The sequence below is a fragment of the Lactuca saligna genome, chromosome 1 (genome assembly GCF_052625555.1).
Source record: "Lactuca saligna cultivar CGN05327 chromosome 1, ASM5262555v1, whole genome shotgun sequence".
NCBI classification, from domain to species: Eukaryota; Viridiplantae; Streptophyta; class Magnoliopsida; order Asterales; family Asteraceae; genus Lactuca; species Lactuca saligna.
The window spans coordinates 84,025,567-84,037,881 of record NC_136417.1 but is presented as its reverse complement, the minus strand read 5'-3'; the positions used below and the strand labels follow the sequence as shown (position 1 = coordinate 84,037,881).

Below are 12,315 nucleotides of genomic sequence, written 5' to 3'. Positions count from 1 at the left end.
TTTTTCTGGTGAAATTCATTTCATACAATTAAATTCTACAAAAAAGTATCAAAATTTCGATAACAGTTTTCTACAATGTTTTAAAAACTGGTTTCTCAGTTGAAGCTGCCCGATGACCGGTTTTTAGTTCAAGTGGTTCGACCATTGATCAACATCTAGTATTGGTGTGCATCAACTTTCGAGTTTTATATATCACGGATAACGTGAGTCAATTTTCTTTGGTAATTGGTTATTGACAAAATTGCAAAGATGGTCTATGGTTGTCAAAATTATATGATTTTGATCCAAAAAGTTTTGATAGTATATTAGTGGTCCAATTTCAGATTTTTTTTTTTTTTTTTTTTTTTATGTTTTTGGTCTCTATCATATTGAAAAGATTATTATGCCCTTATATTTACTTTTTTTTATTCTATTAAGTTACTTTAATGATTTTAATTAAGAAAAAACTAAGGGCCCACACACTTCCATCTCTCTTGTTTCTCTCTATTTTGTTCTTCCTCCCCAAGCCACAACCAACATAGGTGCATAGACAATAAAGACCCGCCTTCTTCTCCTTATCATTCCCTACCACCAGTAACTACCCTCCAATTAATTTCACCAGCTTCACTTTCATCACCGACGCAACCGTCACTTGCGTCGACTTACTGATATCAAGATCGCCACCACCTCGATCTCATTTATTGAGAGCTTATACTCCTTTGTGAAGATCTGAAGTGGAATGTAGAAAAAACCGTTATACTATCTATTTATGAATTTGATGTGAATCCAACACCAATCCATCTCATGTATGAAAATAGGATCTACCACCGCCATCTCCTTCACCTCTCGATAAAACATAATAGAAGAAGAATAGCATGTAGAAACAATCCTTCATAAAACATAATAGAAGAAATCGGTAACTAAAATACTAGATTAAAGATTAAAACCTTATCAAACCTATCGCATGCAAGACATTAAAGAGAACGTTGTTTAGCACCTGCTAAGTATTTCTTCTTATAATTTTAATTCTCTTTTATCATCTTAATAGAATTCAAAATGCAGTTTTAAACTTTGTTATATCAATCTCATTATGCCTAACCTGCAAATTCTGATACCCCCTTCAGATCTCAACCCCTTTAGATCTCATATACTTGGGCGCCCTCGCCTCATCTAAATGAACTCGATTACATGGACCTACTGCCATATGAGGCCCATTAGAATTTGAATTCATTTGTCCATACTGCAAAAGCTATTGTCTTTCCCTTGCAAACTCAACGTTGACTTCACCCCTTATCTCCCATCTATTTCATCACCGTATTTCCTCTTCTGATATCAATACGGAGCCATGATCAAAATAAAGGACTAGGGAGCGGCAGGGTGATGGTGGTGGTGGGTGGGGGGGGGGGGTCTTGGTAATCCCGTGGTAAATCGAAGTAGGAGCGAGCATGTGAAAACCATACATCAGAGGTGGCGGTGGTGTAAAGTTTTGGGTCTTGGATGGGGCGAGGGGATTGGATTGGGTTTGACTTGTAGGGATTAATTAGGTTATTCTTAAAAAAAATAAGAAAATTTTTTTTTAAATATATTTTAAGGGTATATCTGTGATTTCGGGTTGAGTATAGATCAAAACCACACAAGTTATTCAAAATTGGACCATTGATGTATCACCAAACTTTTTTGAATCAAAACCACATAATTTTGGATCATTTTTTCCATTTTGTCTTGATTATGTTTTTAGCAGGCTATGTGAAATTCAACTATCCAAGTCCAATCAACCGGTTCAAACAGTTTTTGCCGGTTTTATCACACTAGAAACCAGTTTTTGAAGAAACCGTCCAGATCTGAATTAGAAATTGACATAAAACCAGTCATTATTGAACTGCTCTCGTCTCTGGTTCCCAGTTCAAACTGGTTTTTTCCAAACATTGGTGTTTTAGAAAACTTGATAAATCTTAAATGGATTTTCTACATATTTAAGAAAGGTCAATAATTTTTTGATTGCGTTTATGGAAAATTAATAGATAGAGGATGCCTTTCATAAAAGATCCTAAAAATATAGTTAATTGTTAGAACTTTTATAAAAATTTAATCAATCCTAAATCACTCTTATGGAAAAAGAGAAAAAGCAACCAAATATAAAATCTATATTCGATAGGGCAATCACCCAAATTTTTGTGAATGGATCAAATCAGAAACTTAATCACACCTCTTACAACTATTAACAAGAATTACTATATGAAAATCAATACCTTGAGTCAACCATTCATTGGAAATGGTCATAACTACCCAAAATCAAACCCGATCCCACCCTCCTCCACGGGAACACAAAGACCAGGCATTCCCGAAACATCACCCGCAATCACAATGGCAGCAGGCAATAGCTTATGAATCAAAAAATTTGCAAGCATTATATAAACTATAGCATCAACATTTATCGAATCACCAAAGTACTCATTGTACTTCCCCGTAAATGCAAACTCAATTCCATGGTGCTGATATAACATGGAGGTTATCCCATGGAAGCGAAACCCATCAAACATGAACTCCTCAAGCCACCACCTCAGGTTAGATAAAAGGAAACGAAGAACCTCCCAATTCGAATAATTGAAAAACCTACGATCATCATGGCATGAATTCTGGAAGTAAGAGTCCTGTGTGGCTTGGCCAACATGAAATCCGAAGAGCCCGTATACATCATCCGAACTTACATGGCTATGAACAACATCCATCAAAACACGTAAACCAAATCCATGTGCTTTATCTATTAAGTATTTTATGTCTTCTGGTGTTCCTGAGATACTACTCACAGCGAAAAAGTTGGTAACATAGTAGCCGAATGATCCGTAATGAGAATGCTCCATTACCCCCTTCATTAGGATGGTGTTATATTTGTTATCCTTAACCCGAGGTAAAATATTGTCTGCAAATTCTCTGTATGACTTCACTCTGGGTTCTCGGTATGACTTCACTCCTGGTTCTAAACTACTACTCATCCCAAAATGAACTGTATATATGTGGCTTGCGTTGGGTTTTGATGGACGACTGTTTTCAAATTCATACCTACATGGAAGATTACCAATTACATAAACCGAGGTCTAAAAATTGCATTCAGTTTTATAGAGTTTATGGACATCATAGTTTTATTTTTATACAACTTTATTATTTTTATCTCTACATAACTTTTGCTCCATACTATACAAAAGTTCAATGAAACATACTTAAAAGTAATTGTTTATTTGTTAACCATTCAATATTAATTAAAAAAGTTAATTAGATGAGTTCAAAGTCATTAGAGTAAATTACACGATTGGTCCCTATGACTTAGGGTAATTAGCGAGTGTGGTGTCTAACTTCTTTTTTTAACTCGGAAGGTCTGTACTGTTTGTTTTTGTAATGCGTTTGGTCCCTATCTTAGCTAAAAGGACAATTTTTCCCTTGATTTTTTTAATTTATCTAAATAAACACATCAACCCCACCCCCTCATCTTACCTTATCTACCTCACTATTTTTCCCTATTTAAATAATAGTGTTTTTAGGTAAGACAGAGACCAATTGCATAATAAACACAAACAGTAGTGACCAAACGCGTCACAAAAATAAATAGTATGGACCTTCCGATTTAAAAAAATAAGTTAGAAAGAAAACGTACAAATTATCCCAAACTATAGGGACCACTCATGTAATTTACTCTATGAATTATGGACACCCTAAAACATCTCATATCAAATCAAAAAGTGTATTGTTTTGTGTATTAATCATATTTTAAAATCTATGGTCTCATACTCATATACCTTCCTGGGTCCTGTGGGTCCCTGTAAACGCCGTCCAAACCAGAAGTGGAAGCAGGTTTTGTGAAGTTAATCCAAGCTGGCACCCGGTCAATCCAACCTCCGTTCTGATGGTGCTTGAATGTGAATTTAACCTTTGTATTATGAGGAATGACTGAAACCCCATTGACATCAGGAATTTTGATGCTCCATACTCCAAACATATGTCTTTCCATCTTGTGGCTCCATCTATTCCACCCATTAAAATCTCCAAACAGATATGCCTCCCTGATCACGTATAAAGCAAAAACCCTAATCAGAAATCTGAACAAACGAACTTCAACAAAAGATAATGTATGGAAATATTAGGTGATCAACATACGCTGCAGCTGGTGCCCATTCACGATAGACAATGCTCCCTTCTTCTCTATTAAGCCCAAATTTCAAATAGCCTAAGGTATATAGTGATTGTAGAAAGACGTAATATATATCATTAGCCAGTGGTATCAATCCAGGAAACAACATTTTTGCAAAGATATATATTTTTCTAATTTTGTGATGAATTGGTCACTAAGTAGTGTTCTTTCTATGTTCATATTGAATTGGTACATGATACTTTTGATTTTGTTACATGATAATTCTATGTACCTTCTGTGTTCATATATTCATTTTGTGGGCAACAGATGAGGTGAGAGGTAAATGCGAAAGATGATATGAAACAAATGAAACACTAATTAATGGTAGATTCCTCCTATTTTGGTTAGATTAAGGTAGTTTAGAGATTTTACTAGGATAAAATAACTTCTAGTAAACTACATGGCAAGTTGCTCAAGCACATGATGAGCTTCGAATTTCATATTATTACCTTGTGCAAATTCTTCAAGATGGCATTCATGCTCTTCAATGAGCATCTTCTGTTTGAAAAATGTGTTCATTCTATATTCTATTTGATCTTCATAAGGTCGTAACTCAGAGTATAATTTGTGGATTTGTAGGGATTTCACCACTGCTTCAGTAGTCACAACGGCAGAATTCTTCTTCTTCTCCTTCTGAGAAAATTTAAAAAAATAAATAAATAAATAAAAAATGCACCAGGCTTAGTTAATGGGTCAGCAAGATTTAATGATTAAATTGGGCAAATGAAAACAATACTATACCGTTAATGAATCTTTACTGTTGAATCATGTTATAAATCCTATCAGCTATAAGAAGCACACGCAAAGAACAATACATCTCTGCTATTTTCACATGCAGAAACACAGCCCTACACACACACTGTGGTTCTAAAGGAAACCCGATTAAGAACATCGACAATAGGAGCTTTTCATAACCTTTTTTAATCCAAAAAGCTATTGAAATTTGAAAAAGTTGTTGGACAAACTTTTTCAAACTCAAGCTTTTTTGATCGTTGTTAATTAACAGCTCTAGACATTAGCTTTTTAACGATTCAATGAGTCATCTTATTTTTCAACCAATTATACTTAAACATCTACAAACATTCAATAAAAAATAAATTGGAAAAGCTTTCCTATTGTTAAAGATACAATACACAATTTGGGTTGCTGTGGATGCTCTAATCACGATCGACTATTAGATTAGACACTGTTTAAAAAGCATTGACAGCCAAGAGATAAAAAAGATGAGATAATTACAAAAGTAGTCAAAATCCTTAATTACTTATTAGCTTTTAGCCAAAAATTAGTATTTATCCGAAATTAGCCTTTAAAACCATAGCTCATTAAGTTAGTCTAAGGTCAACACTACATTGACTATGGTCAACTCTCGGTTGACAACTCTTTAGGGGCAACATGCTAGTGTTTGCTAGGTCGTCTACTCTTTCGTGACCCGTTGGCCCACAATATATAAAGTTGTAATTTTCAATTGTGCTCATTTTGTGTGTATTTATGGTTTGAAATTCTCTCTCAATGGACCCTTCATAGAACTACCAAATGTCACTAAATCTTGAACTTTATTTTTTGTTTTTCTTATTTAGTAGGAGATTTAGTAGATGTGTTTTTTTTTTTGGATAAAAAAAAATAAAAATAAAAATAAAACTCTAGGTTTTTACAAAACCTACGGTGTACAAGCATTCAATGCACAAAACGTGCATTAATTATTTGTACACTGTAGGTTTCTTATATACCTATAGTTTTAGTAATTTTTTTTTATTTGTAGCCTGTATACAATGTATCATAAATGCAATTAATGCTGTTCTTTTTGTTACAAATAATAGTCAAATACCCCCCTCCCAAATTAAAAATAAAAAAAATAAAAAATAAAAAAAATAAAAATGTAGTTTTTTTGGCGAAACAGTAGACCATTTTAAGGTCTACGGTTTGGGAAACAGTATACAATTTAGAGGAAACCATAGACCATAAAATTGTCTACGGTTTCATATATACTCATATATAGTAAATTATGGAAAAAAAAAATCCTTAAGTATTATAACCGAAACCACACACCAATTAAGCAAAACAGTAGACCATTTCAATAACGTACAGTTTTGATGGCTATTTTGGGCTATGTCCTAAATTTTGGCTAAAAATAGAGAAGTTATCAGAAAATTTGGCTAGATTAGAATTTAAGTAAAAAGTAATTATGTGTAACCATCTACATATCGATATCATATGTGTGGGGAATAGATACAAACGAAACTATCAAAAGACAGAATCACGTATTATCATTTCTCCCCAACGACCAGTGTTGTAACTTGAGTTGCATAGATTTATAAGTATACAGTAAAGTGGTTGAAATTTTTACAATTAGAGTATATTTCCATGGTGTACAAACGAAATTCATGACTCTAACAAACAATTTTTTGGCTAGTATTTCTGTAAAATAATACGGGGTAACACAAAGGAATAATAATTAAAGTGATATGACATTCAAATTTCTGAAGAAAACTCAGTTGATATGAATGATTTCTTAGTTTATCATATTATATATTTTATCCATGGAGATTTTTTATTCTTGCTTGTGAAAGTAGATTTCCTTAAAATTATTAGATGAAAAGACTCACATGAAATTTCACGGCTAACTGAAGCTTCTGCATGACCATACTCATCGAAGGGCGATTTCCAGCATCAACCTGAATGCAATCAAATGCAACTTCTTTGAATTTTTCAAAAGACTTCTCATCAATGCCACTGCTTAAAAAGGGATCAATTAACTTCTTCGGATGTTTGTCATAGAGTCTCCACACTTGACCAATTAGATATTCATTCTTATCATCTTCAATTGGCAATGCAAGATAAGCCAAAGTCCCTCTCAACATTTCAAACAAAACCACTCCAAATGAGTATACATCTGCTTTTCCCGAGAGCCGATGAGTTGCGTTGTAATAAGGATCTATGTAAAAATTTGTACCAGCTGGCCTTGTAAACATTTGGGTATGTGTAGAATCTTTTGGACCAAATTTTGACAAACCAAAATCACAAATTTTGGCATTCAAATCTTCATCTAACAATATATTTGCACTCTTCACATCTCTATGAATTACAATTTCTTGATTCTCAAGATTAGAGTGCGCGTGAAGGTTCATGAGTCCGGTTGCTGCCCCTAAGCAAATCTTTAGCCGTTTTTCCCATGTTAAGCTACGCTTCAAATCTGGGCGTGCGAGATGAGAATCAAGGCTTCCTTGGTTAGCGTATTCATAAACTATAATCATCTTGCTGTCTTCATTGCAGTAACCAATGAAAGAAATGATGTTAGGATCTTTGAACTTTGAAACTATCATGACTTCATTATAGAACTCGTGGCTTCCTTGATAACACTGCGGATCAAGACATTTGAAGGCTACATCAGCTTCTGACCATTTCTGTGAGAGTTTACCTTTGTATACAGTACCAAATCCACCATTGCCGATTTGATTTTCGGGATTGAATTCGTTTGTTGCCTTTCTGATTTCTTCCAGAGGAATTCGGAATTTTACTAGCTCTTTCCATGAAGAAGACATTGTTTTTGTATATTTATGATTATGTGTGGTTATGGAAAAGAAACTTTGTGGTTCTATGTATGGAGAACTGAGTTTGTATAGACTTCCTAACTATTATTGCATATGGTTTAATAAATTTAAAAACCGCTGTAGAATCAAGTGCTTCAAGATTTAATTCCCACTACTGCACATGATGCTATTTCTTGTTTATTTTACTTTCGCATGACATAAAATAGATGCAATACGGGGAATCAAACAAATGATAATATATATATATATATATATATATATATATATATATATATATATATATATATATATATATATATATATATATATATATATATATATATACACACGAGATGTCTTTGGAGAAGAATTATAACAGAATAATACCGCTTAGGATTTGAGATTTGATAATTAAACGGTAGATATGCGGTATATTGTTACTTCAGACCCAGGTGTTTTGTAGTAGTGACCTTATAACGCATTCTCTCCCCATATATTACTAAAATCATTATATAAAACCACATTCAACCAAAATGGTTAGATAGTCTATAATTTAATTTAAACCCGTAGGAATTTCCATTAGTTGCTTTCTGGTCAACATATCATCAAGTGATCAATAATAAAAGATAAAACTGCAAAAATGATCCACGTGGTTTGTTAAAATTACTACTTTGGTTCAACAAGTTTAGGACTAACACCGTCCAAAATTTTGATTTTGTTGAGAGTCAGGTCCATTTAAAAAATTACTTAAATTGACAAATCCGCCCTCTTGTTTTGTATTTTCCTTTTCTTTTTATTAAAATACTATCCTACCCCCTCTTAACCTTCCCATATCGTCCTCTCTCCCAGTGGCGGATGCTCTTAGGGCCAGAGGGGGCCATGGCCCTCCTGGTTTTAAGGGTTAGAACAGGTACATATATGGTTATTTAACAATAAAAATTCATCAAAATGACTAACGGCCCCCTTGATTTTAAGCTTTACATTCTATAGATAAGTTACTATTTTTTTTTTTGGAAAGTTATCAACCAAATTGGAAGACAATATAACTCATTAACAAAATTACAAATATATCGGAAAATCATAACAAAACAAAACAATCCTTCTTTCAACTATGTAAATGTTAAACACTACAAAAAACTATAATCGTATCTAGTTTACAATTAACTCAAGCTTTGAGTTTAAATAAATCAGTAAACCCTAAAAAATAATTGGTACCGTCAGAAAAGAATTTCTGAAACCTACCCAAAGAATAACACAGTCATCGGAAAGTTCATCTCTTGACCTTTCTTCATGCGCTCTATCTGCTTCCTCTCCACCGGTCACCATATTTCTTTCTTTCTTCGTGAGCTTTCTCTCATCTAGTGTTCACTAGATTACTAATCTTGAAACTATGCTTGTTGCCGTTTTAATTTCTCTCTCGTCTCGTCTCTATCAGAAGTTGTAAGTTATCTCTTCCCTCACAATATCTTTCTATCTCTCACAGTTATTAAATAAGATTGTAATAGTGGGTATATCTCGTATATCTATATGAAAAGACTAAACATACAAAAGTCTAGACTTAAAGCTGCAAAACACTTAAAGAGGCATGTATTACTTTATTATAAAAAAATCAACTCATTCCGGTAATTATTAAGTGTATATAAGATTTCTGTAAACAATAAAAAATCATTAAAATCTATTACAATTTATTGGTTAGAAAGATAAAGTCAGAATGTGTATATATACATATGTTGTATTAACATTTGTGTTTTCTTTTTATCATCAAAACCAGTTGTCAAGAAAAGCAAATACATAAAATAATTTGTTATGACATTATAAATATACGTTTAGAATATATAACGGTTGAAAACTTTTGTTAATTAATTTTGTTATGTATTATTGTGCATCAACATAAATAAACAATATAATCTTGAAGGGTTTGTAAATCGATACAAAAAATTGTTTATATAAATTTCTTTTGATGTTTTGGTTTCGGCCCCCCAAATCATAATTGTTATGTTCCGCCCCTGCTCTCTCCCTTTCTAGTTTTCAAGAAAGAATAACCACATCAACTACCACCTGTCGGAAAGATATGAACAACCACCACCACTAGTTGGAATGCATCATCTTCCTTCTGATTTTCACAAAAAACAAATTCCACTACCACCACCACCACCACCGGTCGGAAGAAAAGAAAATCCTCCATTTTTGTTCGTCAAAGATAACCACTACTGGCGTCGTTGCAAACCCTAGCTCCAATCTGCAACTTCACGAAGTCAATGGTTGAGGGTAACAACGTTGTAACTCGATAAAGACTACACTTGAGGTGACGACGCTGCAAACCATAGCTCTTAAAATTTAGAGAGAACCTCGATGGCAGGCGGCGAGCCGACTTTGCTAATTTTGGTGGTGTTCTAAAAGTGTAGCAGGATTTGGAGATACAAAAGAACAATGCCACCATCTTCATCGATCTGGATTTTAGGTATGTGATGCAAAGGGTGTTGTTCCGCCGACTTCACCTTCACAGTGTCGATCTTGTACCCCAGTGTCTTCATTTTTTTTGGCAAAGAAAGAGAGACGATGGAGTTGGCAGCTTCTTCAGGAAACTCAGTATTGTACTCGAAGACGGCTTCGTCTAGAAACTCAACCCACAGACGTCGACGGCTTCGTCATTGTCGGTAACGAAAAATATCTTAATTTGATCCATAGACAGAGGCTTATGAAAGATCTTGTATGCCCAAGAGTCATTATAGAATCATATTGCTAATAACATATGATTTTATAGGGGCACACCATATACACTTTATAGCAACTTACCACTAATTGATTATTTATTTGTATAATTTGATTATTAATAAATATATCAACACTTATATTTAATTTAAAAAACATTATTTGTATAATTTGATTATTAATAAATATATCAACACTTATATTTAATTTAAAAAACATTATTTCTAGAAAATAATAAAAAGAGAACAAAACTAGCTTAATACACATAAGGTATGTATTGAAATGTTACTTGCAACTTTTTAGTCACTCAAGTTAAGATACGTAACTAGTTAGTTGAATAAAGTAAAGAGCATTTCATTTTTGTCTACTTTAACTTATATGAAATGATGGTGTTAGACATGTCTTTTGATTTGTTTATTACCTCATGCCATGCTTGTAAGAAAGCTACATGCTTCTATTAGTTTATATCCACATTTTGTACTAAGTGTTGGTATAAAAGAAAGCCTTAGGAGATGAGTTTTGCCTAGTTTTTTGTTCACTTATTTCTCCATAAAATGGCAACCAATTTTCGGAATTGGGATGCCATCCCTCTCTTCTTTTTTCTTCCATTTTGGTGCTAGAAATGAAGGCTTTAAAGTTGGTTCTCTTTAAGCACTTATTTGGTATAAGTCTTAAAGCTTAAGAACAACTTATTAACAAGTGTTTACTAGCATATTTTGGTGGTTCAAAGCTTGCTTGGTGGATACATTATAGAGAACTACTACTTGGAGTTTTAAAGTAATCTTCATCAACTTCCTAATTACCAAAAGGAACCAAAGTCTTCAAAGGTTGTTATACTTTCTTCTTCTTTGGTTATGTTTAATTTTCTAAGTTCTTGCAAAATGATCATTAGTGGGTATAAAATGATTTTACTTTATTCAAAACAGAAATGTTTCCATTGATAATTACATCAACTTTTAGACTATAATTGGAGTATTTTTGAATAAAAACCCAACGATTGATATCAGAGCCATTTTTACAAGTTTGGTTAGATTATTTGTAATGTCCCAAAAAATATAGTCCTGAAATTTCATTTTTAAATCAAGTAAAATAGTATTCCAGTCATTATCCATACATCCCAAATAATACAAGTGTATCAAATATCATAAAATCATAGTGAAATATGAAATGCGGTATCCATGTGGTGTGTGTAATGCTGTCACCCTGAGCTCTTCCCCTTGCCACTGGAAGTACCTGAAACATAAATTGGAAACCATAAGCACGAAGCTTAGTGAGTTCCCCAAACTACCACATACCATACATAATAAATCATATACTGGGCCGCGGTCCGACATCAGGCCTCACCCGACATCGAGCCCCACTATCTGTTATTCTCAGGCCTCGCCTGTCACCGGGCCTCACTCGCTATACACTGAAAGAAATCCCTATATGCAACCCTGACAACTCCCCTAGCTATCAGTACAAAATAACACCAAATTTTCACTTGGGTTCCAATCTATGGCCAATAATTCATACTTGGGGTAAAATAACCATTTTACCCCTACCCTAGCCTGAACCAAAACTGAGGCCCAAATCCATAAACCAAAAAGTCCTAAAACCAATAGACCCACAAAGGCCCAATTATGGCCTAATTTTCCAAATTGGGCCCAACTCCCATATGGGCCTTATCCTAAAGCTCAATAATTTCCTTATTCCAAAAAGCTTAATTTCAGATGGCCCAAAAAGGCCCACAACAACAAAGTCAAAAGAAGTGGCCCAATTCTAGGCCCAGAGATGTGAAGCCTAAAAACATAACAAGTCCAAAGCCTAGTTGAGTGTTGTACGCGGGGCGTACGCTCGGTACGATGGGCGTACTGAACGAATCTAGAGCGTGGCCAAAACTCGGTACGTAGGGCGTACGGTCAGTTTATGCGA

The 12,315-nt window shown here is 33.9% G+C and overlaps 1 protein-coding gene across 1 annotated transcript; it reads right to left on the bottom strand.

Annotated features, from left to right (window-relative positions):
* Positions 1-2,188: 2,188 nt before the first annotated feature.
* Positions 2,189-7,719, bottom strand: LOC144999830 (1,4-alpha-glucan-branching enzyme-like). The gene is made up of 5 exons (XM_078958993.1): positions 6,766-7,719; positions 4,612-4,795; positions 4,129-4,198; positions 3,771-4,034; positions 2,189-3,039 (listed from the first exon to the last, which is right to left on the bottom strand). Exons 1-5 carry the CDS (start codon positions 7,699-7,701, stop codon positions 2,262-2,264), a joined length of 2,232 nt encoding a protein of 743 aa, XP_078815119.1. The 5' UTR covers positions 7,702-7,719; the 3' UTR covers positions 2,189-2,261.
* Between the last annotated feature and the right edge of the window lie 4,596 nt (positions 7,720-12,315).